Source organism: Podarcis muralis, chromosome 4 (genome assembly GCF_964188315.1).
Source record: "Podarcis muralis chromosome 4, rPodMur119.hap1.1, whole genome shotgun sequence".
Taxonomy (NCBI): domain Eukaryota; kingdom Metazoa; phylum Chordata; class Lepidosauria; order Squamata; family Lacertidae; genus Podarcis; species Podarcis muralis.
Window position 1 is genome coordinate 68,705,800 of NC_135658.1, and position 20,647 is coordinate 68,726,446.

General features: G+C 40.9%; 1 protein-coding gene and 1 long non-coding RNA gene across 5 annotated transcripts in view; one reads left to right on the top strand and one right to left on the bottom strand.

Annotated features, from left to right (window-relative positions):
• MID1 (midline 1) overlaps positions 1-20,647 on the top strand; it is a 266,243-nt gene that overhangs the window by 187,828 nt on the left and 57,768 nt on the right. For 3 of the 4 annotated variants that reach the window (XM_028727705.2, XM_028727704.2, XM_028727703.2), the window contains one exon: positions 12,129-12,844. In XM_028727705.2, the coding sequence (XP_028583538.2) occupies positions 12,185-12,844 (660 nt within the window). In that variant the 5' untranslated portion in view covers positions 12,129-12,184. The remainder of the gene's footprint in view (positions 1-12,128; positions 12,845-20,647) is intronic. The other variant, XM_077927514.1, reaches the window with a different exon arrangement.
• On the bottom strand, positions 5,864-12,133 carry LOC114596299 (uncharacterized). Its single transcript, XR_003706493.2, has 2 exons — positions 11,981-12,133; positions 5,864-6,366 (listed from the first exon to the last, which is right to left on the bottom strand). It is a non-coding gene; the product is annotated as an uncharacterized LOC114596299 (long non-coding RNA).

A 20,647-nucleotide genomic window follows, 5' to 3' on the forward strand; every position in this document is an offset into this window, starting at 1 on the left:
TTAATATTTCATATTCTTTGAAATCCCAAGGACTGTGAACAAAAACAAAGGAATTGCAACTTCCAGAAGGTGTGGTGTTAGTTGATTGCAGCAAAAACCAGAAAGAGGCTTGTGGCACCTTAGAAATAAACTGAGTAATTGTGGCATAAACTTTTTTGTAAATTAGAGCCCTCTATCTTGTATCTGATAGTGGTGTCTAGCCAATGAAAGCTTATGTCACAATAAATCTATTAGCCTTTTTATATGCCACAATACACAGTGGCAAATGTCTTTTTAGAATGTGAGCCTGAGGGAAGGGACCATCTTCATACTGGTTTTTTTAAGCTGCTCAGAGAGCCATTTTGGCTAAAGATTAAGGCATAAATTCCTTAAATAAATAAAATAGTTTAACAGTCTTTTGCCGGTTGTGCCAAAGCTTCTCATGGGATGTCAGTTAACAGGCTATGTACTCCAGTTCCATTTTCCTTCTACTTATAGTACAAGATATTTATTGAACTTGATCATGACCACTGGGTTCTCATTACATATACTTGGGGAGAGGCCCAAAGCCTGTCTTTGGAAAATGCTAGATCCCTGGCAACAAATTTTCTTTGTGGTGAGTAACATACAGCCCTCAGCCTAATTTCATGTGGGTTGCAGGAGAGGGGGGAACCTGGAGTCTGGGAAGAGAAGTGATAGGGAAGAGGCACCAAAACAGATGCAACATGGGGGTAGGTCCTACATCCAGACCTCCAGTAACAGCAGATTGACCCTTTCCCAGGAGCATGATGGTCTGGAAGGGAGGGTGAGACAGAGTTGCTGTGTCTACTTTTTGGCTGTGTTCCTACCCACCACTGGCATGTGGACCCTAACAGATTTTCCCCAAGGGAATGTGACACTTAGTGGGTTAAAAAAATAAATGTTTCCCACCCCTGTTTTAGTAGTTAATGTTTTGAACTCATCAAGTGTTGAAGGGCCAGCAATGTTGGCACTGTCAACTCATTCTCAGTGTCAAGTCCTGAGCCCATCTCTCCCAGTTTAATTATCAACCAAGGCTTTGGCAAAGACCTCTAGTAGGATTATGCTGCTATTCACATGTGAGAAGAACCCTTTGGCCATGACTCGACATCATAGGATAAAATGTATGTTATATTTAACAGGGAGGAGGTGCCTGCCAATTTTAGGGGCCAAATGAGATCCTGCAAACGTAGTTATGTATCCCTGCTGTAGTTTTGCGTGTATTGGTGCTAGCCAATGTTGGCATATTTTTTTCACTTGTTCTTACTTTCTCTGCTTTTATATTGTGCTATTTTTATAATTGCCATTTTGTATGTGTGTTGTTGCTGTTAGTTGCTTTGGGTACATTTTCATAGAAAGGTGAATATAAATTAAATGAATAATTGAAATGACATAGAATGCCTCAATTCTGAATGTGCTTTGTTTGCACAAGTTCACAGAAATCTCTTCTGTGTACAAATGTCAAGCTAAATTAGAATCCTAGTACCTTTCTTTAATTCATGGTCAACTGTAAATGAGTCAGGAATATGAATCACCTTGCTTCTTAGAGTCCTTCAGATGCACAATGCTTTTCCTCATATCCTTTTTGCAAATGAGCAGCCTGTTATCCTGTTCAACGGTAATGCTCTGTTCACTTCCCTACCTTTCAAGCGGTCAAACTGGAATTCAGGCCTTAATAGCAAAGTACAAAAGAGTTAACACTCTTTTGGTTTTGTTCCTAAGTAGTAAGGAAAACCCAGTTACTGAACAAATAGCTGCAGTCAGCAGACAGAAATGCAGAAAAACAAAGCTTATACAATAAGTTAAAAGGAAGTTGTGTGTAGTTCTTTTCTTTTTTTAAAGAAGATGAGTGGCTTCATTTAATATTTTGTAAGGAAATGGGGCTTTTTATTGGCTAACTTTGAAAGATCGTTGTCTCCTAAACAAAGAAAATCTAGTGTTTTCTGGCACGATCACTAATGTATCTTTCTGCATCAGATATAATGCACAGGTTTCTTCAGCAAGATTAATAAGTATGTGTAATTCTATAGAAAATCTGGGTTTTGGATCATTTTGGGAACTTTAATACAGTATTATTTACAACAGAGTTCCTTTTTTATGGGCTTCTTTTTCCCATATTGCTTTCGTTTGAATTCATTTTGTGCTGTTTTGCACACTATGCAAAGGGAAATCTGGATTTTCTATCAGTTTTATATGTGACGTGTGGTTGTAGCCAATCGGTGCTTGTATCTATTGGTAAGTGTATCTGTATTTAAATAAATGTTCACAAACAAATGTTGGCCACTCCTACACTTTAAACATTTTAGGTTCACACCAAAAAAGTAGCAGGTGAAATCAGCCCTTAGGTGAAAAACCCCTGACCCTTTTCCAACTGTATACTGTAGAAGCGTTTGTTCTTTATTTATAATAATTTATTAGATTTCCATAAGGTCCCAGGGTGGGTTACAACTATAAAGTACTTGGTTATAGAATATGACTGTAACTAAAGCAAAAAGGTGTGAAAACAATTAAAAGCAGTTCCAGATGTTTTTTTAAGGCAGTTAAAAATAGTTCCAGTACAGATGCAGACCAAAATAAAGATCTCCACTTAAAACGTTTGCTGGAAGAGAACGGTCTTCAGTAAGAGCCAGACAGACAACAGACCCTATCGCTTCAAATGGAAAGGGCAGGTGCCACCACACTGAAGGCCCAATTTCTATATTGTGCAGAGTAGACCTCCTCATAAGATGGTATCTGTAGGAGGCCGTCTGTTGTGGAGTGTAGTAAACCACTGAGCAGTTCCTTTTTCCTGGGGGTACGCATACCCCTGAACGTTTTGTTAATCTTGGTGCTTTTGTCCATTTACTGTATTTATTTCCCCCAATTTGAACTATAAAACGGTGATTTTATTGAGTCAAAAAGAGAGTGCCCCTAAACATTTTTTAAGGAAAAAAAGCACTGCCACTGAGTATATAAAGGGTGAGAATATCTTCAAGGTATCCTGGTCTCAAGCTGTATAGGACTTTGCACACCAGTATCAGCCACCTGAACTTGGCTCAGTAGCTAATTACAACTTTTTCAGCAGCAGGGGCGCTGGCTCCTAGGGGCTGAACCCCTTTTGGTCCCCCCTGTATTTCTGGGGTTGGGGCCAGGACCTCAGGATATCCCAGAAGTGTGGAGCTGCAACACAGAGCCAAGCTTGGCATGCCTCCAGTGGTCTGCTCCTGCTGCTGCTGCTGCTGGGAAGGAGGGTCGAAGCAGCCTCCTGCTGGGGGCAGCACCAAGAGGAGGTGTAGGAGGAGCCACTGGCCATTGAGCTGCACTCCTCCCAGCATCCTGACTTCATGTGTGAGACTTTGGGACATAGAGACATCATGTGTGTGACATAGCCCTCCCAATCGCCATTGAAAGATGGTGCCTCTGTTCAGTAGTGGTAAAAGGTAAAGATAAAGGACCCCCGGACAGCTAAGTCCAGTCAAAGGCGACTATGGGGTTGCGACGCACATCTCGCTTTCAGGCCAAGGGAGCTGGCATTTGTCAGCAGACAGCTTTCTGGGTCATGTGGCCAGCATGACTAAACTGCTTCTGGCACAATAGAACACCATGATGGAAGTCAGAGTGCATGGAAACGCCATTTACCTTCCCAGCGCAGCGGTAACTATCTACTTGCACTGGTGTGCTTTCAAACTGCTAGGTTGGGAGGAGCTGGGACAGAGCAACGGGAGCTCACCCCATTGCAGGGATTCATACCACTGACCTTCTGCTCAGCAAGCCCAAGAGGCTCAGTGGTTTAGGCCACAGTGCCACCCGTGTCCCTACAGCAGTGGTGTAATGTGGTGGCGATTGTCTGTCCAGTGAGCATTCAAGCTTCTCCATGTTGCCATAATTGAACCTTTCAGGGCAGCCCAACGTAGAGCATTTGGGGAGGTAGAATAAAGACGTTGATCATCTTGGTAAATAGTTTTACTTACTTTGGAAACCCTTTCCTCAAAATAGATCCTCGGTACCAAAAAAAGAATGAGTTTCCCAAAGTGCTTAACAGTTAAAATTTGACCATACATGTTTGGGTTGGAATTGAGAGAACCTCATGGCAGGGGGAATCAAAAGCCCTGCTGTGTTTTATGCTCTATTGCAGATGATGTCTAAAGCTGATAGCCCTTGCCTTGCATATACGACTGCAGAAGAGAGCTGCTTCCTTGTCATGTGAGCCCACATATTTGGGGAGTGCGCCTGAAACAGGCAACAACAAGATGAGGAGGGTGATAATGCTGTGTTTCCTCCATCCTGTTAGCACTCTGCTGGAAAAGCATCTCTGTATATAGACGCCCATTAAATTGCCCCATGATTGTTTAATTCACACATTCCTTATAGTGGCATGGGATTGTGCTATGAGAAATTGGCTCACACTGCACTCCTTATATGTGCATGCAATGTGAATGAAAACGGTGGACTAAGTCTCAATTCTTACTATTACCCAGGCAGTTTAGGTTACTGCTGATTGTCCCCTGTTTGTTTTTATTTTCATTACTTCATTTAACTGGCTATTTTTTAAATTGTGCATCTATGCTGAGATCTAGCCTGGAGAACTGTAGCAGTCTCAATGTCACACTATTCCGGCCTTTCTCATAAGAGAGGAAATAATGAAGGAAATTCAATTACTCCGTAACACAAATGAAATGCAAGCTTGTTGCTGGAATGAAGAGCAAATGGAACATTGCTTTGGATCCATTCTTCCAAGCATTTAATGCATTTTTAATTTTGTGACAACAATTTAAAAAGGAGACATTGCAAGATGAAAAGTGGAACACAAGGAAGCAATTCATTCCTGCTGCTTCCACTTTCACATGAATCTTTTAACACATCCATTGAAAGCCGTCTGGTCTGTATTATAATGCTCAGGAAGATACGCAAGAAAATATATAGGGACATTTTCATGTAGTTCTTGGACTGTCAAGGCTATGTCATATATTGTTGTTGGTATCCATCTATTTCGAGAGACAATGGAGTGTGCCTCTGGGGGTGAAGTTAAACCACTGCATTAGCAGCACTGAAGAGATCTCCTTGGGGCACAAGCCTGGGCAGTGTGTATGGAGGTCCTGGGCTACCCAGATGACAAAAAAAGCCCTCTTGGCCTCCAAAGGAAAGCAGAGCTTGACTACAGGAATTGCCAGAAAGAGGTGTAAAAGACACCACCCAACTGTCTTAAGGATTCCACTCTGGATTTTTGTAGGGTTTGCTCCTTAGCCTTTTCTTCTCCCAGAGATGTCCCACAAGGCAGTGAAGGTATAGGATCAGAGTTTTCCTTCTCTTGGATAGGCTACCTTTCCAGATGGACGAGCCCCACCTGCTCGTCACAGTAACCACCTTCTTGACTGTTGGGCCCACTATTGGTCTTGCTCATATGTAGGGCTCTGAGACTGATCAGCTACCCTCACCTGGTTTAGTTGGCCAGTGGAAGCTGTTCTCGGGCTGTGGCCGCTGTTGCATGCCGACAGCTTCTAGGAACCACAGGTAAGAGCAGAGTGCAGCGTTGGGGACCAAAGGTGGACAAGCTATGCCAGAAGGAGCACAACGTGTTCCCCTCCCATAACACCCCATACACCCCATTGTCATATATTAGAGGTAAGGAATCTGTGGTCCTTCATATGTTGTTGGATTCTAACTCCCCTCAGAAAACATGGCCAATGGTCAAGGATGATGATTGTAGTCCAGCAATATTTGAAGGGTCACAGGTTAGCCATTCCTTTTTGTAAATGAAGGGACTCTGTTTCACTGGTGGGTGTGTGTGTGTGTGTGTGTGTGTGTGTGTGTGTGTGTGTTCACAGCAAAGTTCAAAGGCCCACTCCTGGATAGATTCAAAATTAAATGCAAAAAAACCAGGGTAATGTAATTTTAAGAATATTCTGCTTTACTATAGTGCTTTTAAGAGAGAGTCAGATGTAGTCTTCCATCTTTCCTAAATGGCACCACTGAGAAAGAAGTCTATTTTTTAATATAAACAGTTTATTACTGTGGTGCCATTTGGCTGATGAACTTGCGCAAGGAATGTTTCAGATATACACTAGCAGAAATATAATAGTCAAATACTGGACCGTGTGATATTTGTCCAGTAGGCCTCGATCTTCCATGAGAAAGTAATCGAGTTTTGAACTCTTGGTGGTGTGACAGGTTTTGCTGGTTCAGGTCAGTCTCCTCTTACAGGCATGGGAACTGAAATCCATTATTCAGCCCTGGATTAATTACACAGCAGGCTGAGCTTCCACTTGTTCAAATAATGTGGCAGCAAAGCCCAATGCCCTTATTACAAGCCATCATTGTCGGGGTGGGTTACATGGACGTACTGTGAGAGAATCTGATCCTCGCTGCTTTCTCACTCCAAACTGCTGAATGCTGAAAGAGAAAGGATAAAGTTTGCTTTAGTGTCAGTGACAAAAGGCAACCCAATTGCGGAGGCATTTTCTAGTCCTTAAACTCTGGCGGAGGTGATTAGGTGGAGCTGGCTTTCCTGGAATTGTAGGGTAGATTTTCCTGTTGTGCTTTCAGTATCAGCTGTCTCACAAAGTACACTGTTGCCGCACTAAAGGTCCAGGACTCATGTAGCTTAGCAGAGGCTTCCGCAGGCCTCTTTGGCTTTTTACAATCTACTGAGGGGGGGATCTGCGTGATCATTTAACAGCAATGTTTCAGCAAAAACAGGTAGGGCCTAAATCCGCTGGTGGGTATACTAGTTGGTATATTTATTTGAAGAGGTTTTAAATGTAGACCTGTCATAGGCTATACTGTTCAACTTTATGGTTAGCAAACTTGTCCGTAAACATTACTTGTGTTTATTTCTGGTGCCTTGGCATGCTTTGCAGCGCTGCCCTAATGTTTTATTTCATGTATATGTCTTCAAACATGTGATATATGTTCAATAGTTTATACAGATGCTTGTTCATGTCAGGAGGCATTTGAGTTAAAAATAAAATTTTAAACAGAGTCTCCCCATTGCCATGCAGATTTTGTAATATCTGAGTTCTGAGTAATTTGGTTTCTAATCTATGATCCCAGCATTAGATATGTCTCAGCAACCAGGCAGCAGGTGATGAGAAAGAGAATTGTGCCATTCAAAGTAGACATGGCTGGGCTAGATGGATCAATGGTTTAGAAAGAGAAGGGCTAGTTGTAAAATTTATGGATTCTTTTTTAATGCTTTGTTGTTGTTTTCTGTTATTGCTTTTGTAATTGATGAACCATGCCTATATAATATATATAAATTATATGAAATAAATGTCTGTCTGTCTAACCACAGCTGCAGTCCTAGAAGTATTTATTTGGACAAGAGGTCCTTTTTTTAGGGGAGAACAATTGCCCCAGACCTCACACGTGGTCATAATGTAAACACTGACAAACAGCACTATGTTTTGGTGTTTAACATCATTGTATCTTTTTTCTTCTAAGTCAATCATGCTGGCCAATGTATCAGTAAGACTAGGACCAGGAGTAATTTCGGTGCTGTATGTTTGCTTGAGCTTTTTGACTTCAGTTGTGGTAGGGGTCCCGGTATTAGTGATCCAATTGACCTAGAAATTTATTTAATCAGCGTATCTCATTAATTCTTTCCCCCACACCTCTAGGCAGACCAATTGCTTGACCATCACCCATCCAACAGAAGCAAGGAATACTTAATAGCTAGGCTTTAACTTTGTATGTGATGTCCGTATACTAGCTGATGAAAAACATAGTTCTGTATTTTGCAACTGAATCCTATAATATTATTTTTATCTTTTAGTTTTTGAGGTATAAAATAAGCATACTTTAATAATAGCGGTATTAAATTCTGATATCAAATATAAATAGTTATTGAATATATTACTTGTGCATAACCTTTTTCCAACAGAAAAAATATAGGATTCAGTGAGAAAGAAGGGGCTGATTGAAATGGACGTCCAACTACTATGCCTCTCAGAGTCTTAAAAAGGATTTGCAGACACAGACTTTCTTACTTAAATTCCTTGACTAGACTACTTCTATGGTTCTATGCATCTCCTACACATGGCCTAGTGGATTGAATAGGAGCTACATTCAGTGTAGTTTGTACCTTAAATATTCCTGGTCAAATATGTTCAACAGCCCAGGTACGGTATATGGCATGGTGGTTATTTTTTGTCTGCTAGTAGTCAACGGCTTGAAGTTAGAGATCACTCAGCTTTAGTGGGGGAAATGCTTAAAAATCCATTTTATGCTTGAACAAGGTAGCACTTGATTTCAGTTAGTTTTCCCCGTTTGAGCTGTATCTTTTGACTTGGGTTCATTCTGCTAAATACAGTACTGTTCCATGGTTTTCTTAGTTCCTCTTCACACTGGTTTACTCACTACATTCTTCGAATGACTTCATCAAAAATATGTTGAAAAATTGACTGGGTTCCACCTTAATGGTTTCTGGATTGCAGCCTTTCCTTTATAGGAGAAAGTTGTTTTCCTGCATCATCATCATCATCATCATCATCATCATTTTATTTATACCCCACCCATGGGTAGTGATAATGGAAGGATTGACATTTGTTACCATAATGTGCTAAAAGGTAAAGGACCCCTGACAGTTAAGTCCAGTCGTGGACGACTCTGGGGTTGCAGTGCTCATCTCGCTTTACTGGCCGAGGGAGCCAATGTTTGTCTGCAGACAGTTTTTTCGGGTCATGTGGCCAGCATCTGGCAAAACCATAGCAGTGCACGGAAACACTGTTTACCTTGCCGCTGGAGCGGTACCTATTTATCTACTTGCACTTTTTGGCATGCTTTCGAACTGCTAGGTTGGCAGGAGCTGGGACCGAGCAACAGGAGCTCACCCCGTCGCGAAGATTCGAACCACGGACCTTCCAATTGGCAAGCCCTAGGCTCAGTGGTTTAGACCACAGTGCCACCCGCTGTGCTACTAATTTCTTAAGTCATAGAAGCATAATCATAGAATTGTAGAGTTGGATGGGACCATGAGGGTATATCTATCTAGTCCAACCCCCTGCAGTGCAGGAATCTTTTTGCCCAATGTGGGGCTCAAGCCCCCCAACCCTGATATTAAAAGTCTCATACTGAGCTATATCAGCAGTGCTCTTCCGATAAATGGTGCACATTAAGTGCACTAGGGTAGGAATGAAATCATGAAAACATTCTGTTACTTGATGCCACGAGGCAATACATAATTACAGATCCTCTCCTAGCAAGGGAGACTTCTCTGTGTCGTTGTCAGTGGCCCTCTGCTATGTTGATAGACCCAGCTGGTTTATCTGGTGGATAGGGAAACCAGCAGAAGTACTGAAGTAAGCACCAAGTGACTTGAAGCCGCCATTTATCATTTCCCACAATGTTTCCATTGTCCCATGGCATTGTGGGAAATAATTTAATTGTAGACATTCTAAGTCATCGGGGGGGGGGGGCTGCCAGGGCCTTGGCATCTGCCTGATGATGTTACCTACTGATAATGAGGTTGTTCCTATTGGTCGTTCCTGTCTTTCAGTTATTTTCTGAATTCCATACACGTTTTGTCTTTAAGCAAAATGGGTAAAGGGATTAGATAAAGATTGGTTCTTGGCATGTGTGTCTTAAGACACGGATCCTTAACCCTGGTTGTATTTGTAGATTGCTTGTTCTGCTGGTTTTATTCACACCAAACATTCTAATTCTGAACTGGAGTTTTAAAATCACCGGCTCAGAATAATGTGTAATGCTATTTTCTGTAATGGCGTGTCAACCGAAATTTGTCTGACTTCCTGTAAGAACTTCTTTCTATCACAAAAATGCACCTTTTAAGAGGGAAAAAAGCCCATGAATGTGATGCTCTGTCCTTTGCCCTCAGTATTTGTCTCTAAAGCAAATGGATAGTGGCAGTTTCTCAGCTGAAACCTAAAGTGTGATCCTTCCTTAGGGAAGAGCCAGGTGAACATTGCTTTCTATTCTTGTGTACCTTTGTAGGCTTTGTTGGCAGTGTTTGGTGATCTCTTATCACACCAAACTTCAAACAATTTACAAATATCTTGGTTGCTGAGAGGGGACATCATGCCATGGACTCCTTTTAGGCAACTGAGAACAATGTTTACCCTACTACATTCCATGTTGGTGGTGGATTCCAATTGGTGGCCTTGCACTTATGGAAGGAAGGTTTTTGATCCAACGGATGGACAGAAGAGAGGCCATTTTTGTCCATTCCCCCTGCAAACTCCAATGCCAACTTCCACTGGGGTTACATGGGGCTTGAATCAGCAAAACTGTCACCCTTCCTCTTCCATTACCAGAGGTGCCACCAGAGGTGCCTGCAAAATCACTGTGTTAACGGTGATCTAATCCATTTTCAGTTATCCTATTATATAGTAGATGCTGGGAGGGGAGGGGGACCAAGCAAACTCTTATTTGTGATTGGGTTGGCAAGTTCTGAAAGTTCCACAGATTTTTGGCAAATAAGTGTGAAACCAAATGGTACATTGTTCTCCGTCTCTGTGGGACAAATGTTTTTCTCCCCTCGCCACAAAGCAAGTATGAATAAGAATTAGAGGTTGACTTGAACTTCACCTCCATTTGTTGAACTTTTCTGTGCTATTATGGTTTGGGCTGAGGTTATACATCGCCTTCCTGTCGTCGTAACTGCAGCCCCTGGTTTAATTGTGGGGAAATGGCAGAAGGTTCAAAGAGATTTGGTTCCCAAGCTTGCTAATGAGCATAAGGCTCCATTCACCCTTAATGAACCAAGATTTCTATGTGAATTTGGGGGGCAGGCGGGGAGGTGAAAGAGAGGGGAGGCAGAGAGTTAATACAACGGAACAACGACTTTACAGTGTGCAGGGTCTGCAGCTGGGCCATCTGAAGCTGTCCTCGGTTATGAGCAACAAAGCTTAAATAGATTGTACTGTGAAGAGGTACGTTTCGGTGAGTGTGAAGCATAGCTTTTGCTTCTGCTTCACTGACCTGTCTGCTTATAACAGTGATAGGGCCTTGACAAGAGCTGAGGGAAGGAGCGCCACGTAGAGCGACTCTTTCAAAATCATTCCATGCAACATGATTAGTGAAAGAGGAAACAAAATGAAGTTTCGGTCATTTTTAGGGTTGATTTCTTTGGGCGGGGGAGGAGGGGGGAGCTGCTGACTGTTCTTGAATCCCACGCTGGAAAAAAGTCATCGTCGAATTGTGTGCTGCCTTTCCAGCTAAGCTCCAAGGCTATTAACACGAATATTTGTACAGTAGAACAGCTTTTGACCCTCTTGGCTTAAAACAACAGAAATGCCTGACACCTTCACATATTATAATAAAAACAAAAAGAGAGAACAGGATGTTTTAATTCCATCCATCCTCAATTCAGCAAATACTGTGTCACCCCCACCAAATTTTTGACAAGTAGCACTGAAGCACCACTTCCTGTTCTAAATATTTTTCTTTTTTTCCTGATCTGTGCTGTTGAACAGCATATGCATATGCACACCTCACTGCATATGACTTTGAGGTATTTTACACTGTATTTGCTATTATAATTTGTATATATTTATGTATTTGCTGTTCATTTAATCACAGATAACTTTTCATATAGTTAGACACATACAATACATACATACATATATACACACACACACACTGCATATGTCCAAGTGCTCTATTGTAAATGTAAGCAAAACCTGGAATCCTCAAAATGAGATTGTGTTAATGTTGAGAAACAGCAAGGAAATTTGGGTGCTCTATGCAATAAATCAGATGTTCTCTGCTGCCACGGTTGATCTTAAAAGTTAACACACATTAAGACATGGTAACTCATTATATAGTGTAACTGTGAAAAGCTTTTGCAACAGCATTGTGATGGATGTGTGTATTTTAAAACACGGTTACTGGTTTGTTTGTTTTTAAGTAATGCTAATATGAATGCATTCCAAACATCTGCTCTTGCTCTTTGTCTCTTCTGGAGAGAGATAGAAAATGGATAGTTAAAAAAACCACAACAACACTTGAGGATGAGGGAAGCACAAAAGGGAAATAGAATTTTAAGTACCTTGATTGCTGGCGCATAGGCAGATTCCAAACGTTTTGTAGCGTTCCAGTCTGGAGAGGTGGTCAGGAAAGTGGTGAAAGTTGACAACCCCCCATGGCTGACCCCTCTGCTCTGTCTCGCCTAATCGAATTTTATGTTGTGCTTTCAGATAGCTGATCAGCTTCCCTGGATTTTGCTGATGACACAGGAGAGCTTTGCCTGAAGATGGAAACACTGGAGTCGGAACTGACCTGCCCTATCTGTCTGGAGCTGTTTGAGGATCCGCTGCTGCTGCCTTGCGCTCACAGCCTCTGCTTCAATTGTGCGCATCGCATCTTGGTCTCCCACTGTGCCACCAACGAATCAGTGGAATCTATCACCGCCTTCCAGTGCCCTACTTGTCGTTATGTCATCACCCTTAATCAACGTGGTCTAGACGGACTCAAGCGCAACGTCACGCTGCAGAATATCATCGACAGGTTTCAGAAAGCTTCGGTGAGCGGGCCCAATTCTCCAAGTGAAACTCGCCGAGAGCGAGCTTTCGATAGCAACAGCATGTCCTCCAGTGAAAAAGTTCTCTGCCAGTTCTGTGACCAGGATCCTGCTCAGGAAGCAGTAAAGACATGTGTAACGTGTGAGGTTTCCTACTGTGAGGAGTGCTTAAAAGCAACTCACCCAAACAAGAAGCCATTTACTGGCCACCGTTTGATTGAACCCATTCCCGACTCTCATATCAGAGGATTAATGTGTCTGGAGCACGAGGACGAGAAAGTTAACATGTATTGTGTGACTGATGACCAGTTAATCTGTGCCTTGTGTAAACTGGTTGGGAGGCATCGTGATCACCAGGTGGCAGCTCTCAGTGAACGCTATGACAAATTAAAGGTTAGTTTTATCTTAATGCTTTATTTGTTTACACTAACGAGTGTGGCGTCCTGAAACAATATATTCTCACCTCGTTTGTTGTGTTGCTGGTATATGCAAGCGTGTCATTTACAATTCATATATTAAACTCGTGTGCGAACACCTGCAGGCACTGGTCACTGTGCAAAATATATATTTTTGAACTGGAAGCAGATTTTGAATGTGAAATAGACTTGGGTTTTGCATTAGGAAACGGCTAAGCCTATGCAGAAAAATCAGTATATTTATGCATATATCTCAACTTCTTCCAGTAACAATTTTCCTGCATGGATTGTGTACAGGGATATGATGGGGTGTGTTTGGCATACCCTGGAGCTCCAGATCTGCAGGAGCTCCATTTGTTGCATGAGAGAACAAGATTTTGCAGAACTTTGTGCACACTTCAAAGCCTCAGGATCACAACCATGAGCACAAGATTGTTAAAATAACTGTTAGATCTTTAGACATTCCTGTGTATGTGTACTTGGAAGCAAGTCCCAGTGTGTACAGTGTGGCTTATTCTGTAGCAAGTTTATTTAGAATTTTCAGCCTAAATGAAGAATTGTGTTTAATCCCATTGTTTTTCTCTGTTACACACACAAAAAAGCATTTTTGTATGTACTGTCTTCAAGGAAGGCACATATTCTTCTCATCAGACAAAATGACTTACAAATTTGTGCTACCGGCTTTCAGTCACACATGCATAACACATAAAAGCGATTTCTGAAAAAGCATTTTTATGGACTCTATACATCTATACTGCAAATTGCATCTTATATCGCCTGACCAGGCTGCCTGATATTCTTTGGGCTCTCTTCTAAAATGTCCTTAGTATTCTGTTTCTCCAGATTTAGCATGGGGCTGATTTAAGGAACCCAGATAGCAGCTATGGAGAGAGAGGTGTGTCGTATTTGTGTAAGCCATGTTCTTTTAGCTGCCGCAAAGGATGTAGAGCAGTAGACTAGAGGAAGGAGATGGGAGAAGCAAAAGCCCCCTCACAGATTCCTTTAGAGAAATTGCTTATAGAAAATTACAACAGACAGCTCATGAGTTGAAAGCAAAGGAGATAGTACTATATTTTGGAACTCTGTTTATGTCTAACAGAGGTTTGGTTTTCTGGCAAACAATTGGGTTTATTGAAAGATACTACCTCAAAAATATTGCTTCATTTTTGTTAATATAGCAATTTTACCAAGAAGTCATCTGCTGCATCACATTAAAAATGTGATGTCATCAAAATTTCCTTGGGAGAGGGAAAGCTGTTTTAATACTTATTCGCAAAATGTGGATACACACTTATTTAATCTCCACTTGCTTTGAACTGCAAAGTTATTGTTTATGTTTTCTTTTGGAAAATGCCTTCCACACTTAACCTTTAGAGTAAAGATGGGAATCTTGTAGCCCTCAAGGTGATGTTGGGCTCCAACACCCATCAGCCCCAGCCCACAATGGCTGATGGTCTTCAGGGTGATTAGAGTTGTACACGAGCGACATTTCGAGGCCCAAAGGTTCCCTTACCCGCTTTAGAGAATAGCAAGACTTGCTTCCGTTTATGGTGTGGTCCTATGGCTTGTTCTGTGCAAACTCAATGGGAACAACTGCATAGTTCTCACTACTTTGATCTTTTATTGCCTGTGTTTGAAGCTGCTCGTTTGTGCTACTTTTATGGCTGGGTGAGGTTTTGGTACATTGTGTATTGATCTTGGTGTGTTTCATTGTTTTCTGCTAGCGACTCTAGTCATTCTTTTATGGACAGAGAGAGAGATTAAATGCATTTGAATAAATATAGTCATGTTGAAGAGAAGGTAATATTGAAGTAGGACCGCCATTTCAATTCAAAGCTGCGCAGCCTACCCATAACCCATTAAATCAGCCTTTCTCAACCTGTGGGTCCCCAGATGTTGTTGAACTACAACTCCCATCACCCCTATCTAGCAAGGCCAGAGCTCAGGGATGATGGGAGTTGTAGTCCAACAACATCTGGGGACCCACAGGTTGAGAACCGCTGCTTTAAATGATCCCATTGATTTCATGCGCAAAATTCTGTGGCCTTTCCACCATGTGTTCTGGACCTACTGGATCAGACAGACATATTAGAGATACCAGCACATATCTCTCTGTACACATTTCATTCTGAACATTTCGGTTTTTAAAAGAAGCAACAGCATATTTTTAACAATAGCATCTTAAATATTTACTGGTGTAATTCAGAATATGTCTGCTACTCGTTTCAGAATGCACCTGTGACCGTTGCTTTCTAGATTATACATTAATAGTTCCATTCTAACCATAGTTAGTGTTAAAATACCGCCTAAAATAATATTGAAAATACAATGATGTGACATGATCTTAAAGTCGCCTTAGCAACATCATGAATATGAGTACTCATGGCTTCTCTTATAACAATTATCTTTTATGTTATGGAGACTTGTAGCATGTTGAAGATTATCAGATGTATTATAGCGCAACCTTTTGTGGATTTTGTTGTTAGGAAGGGTGTGGTGTTGAAACCTTCATCTCCTGCTGTGGGCCATATATAGATAGAGGAATCATACTTTCATTGGAATAGTAGTTTCCATTGGTATGAGTAGAAATCTCCCCACCCCACCCCCACCCCATGCAAATAGCAGACATAGAGAGCTCAGTTCAGGTCAGGATCGCAGGAGGTGGAAATTGAGCACCAAACCACAGCTAGGATTCTGATTCCCATCAGGGGCCCCATTCCCGCTATGTATTTTTAAAAGCCATGCAAGCAATTGTTAATTTTGTGAATAACATTTCGTTTAAGCTTGATCTTAACATGGCTACCCTCTAGAAATTGCCTTCTGTGTGCTGTTTAGAAATGGCTACCTGCGTACAAGTTATCAAATGTTGTTGTGTTTGTTTGTGCCTCGCTGGGGTGACATTAAAGTAGAAAGTACCATTATTTTAATTTTAAGCCAATTTAGAAGTCATTTTCAACAGTATTTTTTATATATATATTGACTGCAATGGTTGGTTTCGCTTACAGTTATTACTTAAGAAAATGCAAGTGTTAATGTAGCAGCAACTAATGGGGAAAAACCCCATGTGATAGTTTATGATTGCAGTCTTGAATTTAGTTATTACAGTAAACCCTATTGCATGCACGGCAAACTACTTCTGAGTAAAAAAATGCTTAGGATTGTGTTGTGTAGTGTGGAGTAAGTTTCTGAAAATGTAATCAATCCCCTTTAAACCACCCCACACATTTAAATAGTGCATTTGTCTTCAGAAATTGCCAAAAACTGTGTCTCCCACATCCTAACCACATGGCAACTGGTGCCTCTTGAAGAGCAGCTTTGGGTGTCAAGCTATGCTAATTACTTGCATTCTCTCCCAGCAGTGTTGCTAATTATTTAAACAATATTTCATACTTCATTAACCAGTGGACAAAAGATGCCATTACAATCTAGCTCCTTTTGTGGCAAAAATGAAACCGTTTAATTAAGAGTTCTTGTGCGCTTGTCTAACTGAAGCATGCATGCTACGCTGAGTTTAACGGTGAATGTAATAGTCATTGTGAAAATCTGGAAATGAGGACCAAAAGGATAATGCATTTTCACCTTTAATGGTTAGGTTTACAATACTGGAAATCCTGAACCAACTTCAGCTCTTGCCAACTCTGTGCTTTAAAGAGAAAAATGGCCTTGGAAATCCTACTTTTTATAAATGTAGTGCTGGAACTCGTGAAAGTAATCTCTCCATGTGCCATATACATTCCATATATTAATTGTGAAAGTTGCTTAGCAGTACCCTCTCTTAAATAAGTAAGATTTTAATTATGCCAGATATGTCTAACAGATGTCCTGAGATTCTGGGAATATATACATAGCACGTCATGTGCCTTATTTTATCCTTGAGAGAATTAAATTAATGTGTTATTCAGAGCCAGTTATCCAAATAATAGTTATCCAAATAATTATTTGGCTATCCAAATAAATGTTAATTCATGTAGTACAAAAATTTCTTCTGAGATTTATTCATTCTTTAGGGAGAAGAAGCATGGGACAGAAATAATGCTGGTGTGCAGCAAATGTCTTGTATGCTTTAATTGCATGCTGTATTTAATCCTTCCTTAATCAAAACAACTCTTGCGGCCACCTTCCAGGGAGATGCTAGTTAGAGTTGAATCATTGAAATCTGTGGAGTTGGTCTTTTTACTGCTGTGTGGAATGAATGTTGCTTGCATAGTAACATACTGAGGCTGTATTTGCACAGTGTGGCAAAAGCCACTCTTGAGATCACTTCCTTGTTTGTTAGATCAGATGGGTCAGTTTTGCTCTTCTGTGCAACACTAGACAAAGGTATAAGGCTTAGACTGAATCCTGAATGACCTTAAAATGGAAGTGGGATACTTTCTTATTGAAGTACCCTTTCCAATGCTATGCTATTTAAACACAGACATCAGCAAACATTAATATGATCCAAGTTTTTGTCACTTGAAAGATATTATATATGTAGTTGTGGTAAGGTAAAAGGTAGCGGTAGTATTTGGAGGACACCTAAGCTAGTAATTGTTTCTAAATTAAGGCCCTTTTAAACTCTACATTCCAGCAATTGATGCCTAGTGGTAATAAAGTCTCTGTAGGTGACCATAACATTCTGTAAAGAAAAAAAGAAATTAAATTAAAATGCAGAGACTAAAGATTCATCTTCTAACACACTACTAGACAGCTTCGTAGGTATTAGAACAATGCTAACATGCTCAGGGTTAGCCTTACCATGTTTCTCAACAGTGCATTGCAATTTTAACTTGTCCTTTGCTTTCTCGTTCAGTATAGGCTGTGTGTTCTCCCTAGCACTTAAGCCTACTTTCTGAATTTAAAAAAACGAAAACAAAATCTCTTGGCCAAGGCTCTATCAGCTCTATCTATATAATTAATGTTTCCCTATATTGGGACTATCCCAGAAAGGGTGAAATGTATTGTGGGTGTGCTTTAGCTTAATCATCTGAAGAAGAACTAATACAACTTTCTAGCTTATGCCAGCAATTGAATGCACTCCAGCACACAGCTCTATGTATGGAGATTGATTTCATGCCCCCTGCTCAATATATCTCTGGTTTTATTCGTCAGATATTAATCCTAACGACAGCATAATATCATATAAATTTCACAGTATAATAGCATATACAGACTAATGTCATAGAATCATAGAACTGTAGTGTTGGAAGGGATCCTGAGGGTTATCTAATCCAATGAAGGAATCTCAGCTAAAGTATCCATGACAGATGACCATCTAGCCTCTGCTTTAAAACCTCCAGGGAGGGAGAGTCCACCACCTCTCATGGGAGTCCATTCCACTGTTGAACAGCTCTTACTGTCAGAACATTCTTTCTGATCTGTTGGATAGAATCATAGAGTTGGAATAGACCACAAGGGCCATAGAGTCCTACCCTCTGGAGCAGGAGAAAACCAGCTTGCACCATGTGACAGCCATCTCTAATATCTAAAGGGCTATCCTATCTCTTCTCATACCCAACTCCCTCAACTGTTCCTCATAAGGCTTGGTTTCTAGACCCTTTATCATCTTGATTACTTTCCTCTGCACACATTCCAGCTTGTCAATATCCTTCTTAAATTGTGGTGCGCCGAACTGGACACAGTACTCCAGATGTGCTCTGACTAAGACCCAATAGAGTGGAACTATTACTTCGCTTGATCAGGACACTGTACTTAAGCTTGAAGCCAATAAGACCTCTAGATCCTTTTCAAGTATATACTTCTGGCAATTCAAGTGCCCCATCTTAGGTATTAGAATGCCTGCCAAAGTGTAGAACCTAACATTTGTCCCTATTGAAATTCATTTTATTTTATTTTTTATTTTAGTTTGGGTCCAGTTCTCCAATCTGTCAAGGTCACCTGAAATCCCAATTCTGTCTTCAGCAGCATTGGCTACCCATCCCAGTTTGGTTTGATCAGCAAATCTGATGAGCATCCTCTCAATTCCTTCATCAAATATAGAGAATATAAAAATAAATTGACAACCACAGTAAAGTATTTCAACTTAAACCACTGAAAAACTCCTTATGCCATATCTTATGTACCCTTACTTGGGAATAAGTCTCCTTGAACTTGGTGGTATTTACTTCTGAGTGCGCATAGGATAACAGTCTATCAACATCTAAATTATGAATGTCTAAATTATATCTTCATTTTATAGAGGTTCCATTCAAAACCATGGACTGGGTTGCAGCTGTTAGTTATTACTTTAATAGGCTTTGCAGTAATAGGGAATATCCCTCTAGCACAATTTTTTAAAAGTTTTTATGAGGATCTGAAGATATGATGACATGAATTTATTATTTTAGATTCACAGTCTTAGCTTAAACATTGAGCAAGTTAAGATGGCCAGCAGAAAAATCCCAAGGGAATTTCTCCCTATAGCCCTTTTTGTGTGTGTCTTATATTAGTTGACACTTGCTTCACTTTTTTAAATAGGTGACTTAAGAAAGCTAAAAAAAACACCGGAATGTGAACTGGGCCAACACACACCGCTTGTGTAGCATAATTGAATATTGGAAAATTACTCATATTGCAATTTAGATTCCATAGGTAAAGGTAAAGGGACCCCTGAACATTAGGACCAGTTGTGACCGACTCTGGGGTTGCGGCACTCATCTCGCTTTATTGGCTGAGGGAGCAGGCATACAGCTTCCGGGTCATGTGGCCAGCATGACTAAGCTGCTTCTGGCGAACCAGAGCAGCACACAGAAACGCCGTTTACCTTCCCACTGGAGCGGTACCTATTTATCTGCTTGCACTTTGACGTGCTTTCGAACTGCTAGGTTGGCAGGAGCTGGGACTGAACAACGGGAGCTCACCCCGTCGCGGGGATTCTAACTGCCGACCTTCTGATCGGCAAGTCCTAGGCTCTGTGGTTTAACCCACAGCGGCACCCACGTCCCTTAGATTCCATAGTCTGATATAATTAAGCTTTTTTTTTTTAATTAAGGCACATAGACCTAAATCGCTTAGCTTATGTTTATGCATTTTATCTGGCGGTGCAACTTTATCTATAATCCTTCCCCATCTCACTCCTGTCGCCACCCTGACACTCAACCAATCACATCCTGAAAGAGATAAAAGGAGAGGAAGGACAAGTACAAAAGGATGGCGTTTCAATCATACTGTAGCAATAGAGAATGAATAATTGAGGATGCCTGAAGAGATAAGAAATTCATGAAATGAAGAAAACAGAGGCCCTCGTATACTGTGCATGAATTTTTATCCTTAAAATTTCTTAACTTCCTTCGTGTGTGTGTGTGTGTGTGTGTGTGTGTGTGTGTGTGTTTACAGTGTAGTAGCTAATAGTGAGCTGTGAGCCACAAAGTCTATCTGATTCATATATAGCCTCTGTTGTCAGTTCATTAGGTAGCATTAGGCAGGCAACTGTTCTCTCTTCCTCATTCCCCACAGAAGTCCCCAGAGTAAATGATTCAGTTTGGTAGCATGATTTGATGTCATGTTGAATGATTTAGAATAATTTGATTTACTCAGGAGTTAAGGCCCTGTGGCATCAGGGGCACAACAAATCCTAGAGAATCTAGGGCCTAACACAAGGTTGCTGTTCCATACCCTCCAACATTTCTCCAATGAAAATAGGGACGTCCCATTCCATAATGATAATTTTACTATTTACACCCCACACATCTTACTTGGTTGCCCCAGCCACTCTGGGCAGCTTCCAACATATATAAAAACATAATAAAACATTAAACATTAAAAGAAACTTCCCTGTAGAGGATTGCCTTCAGACGGCTCA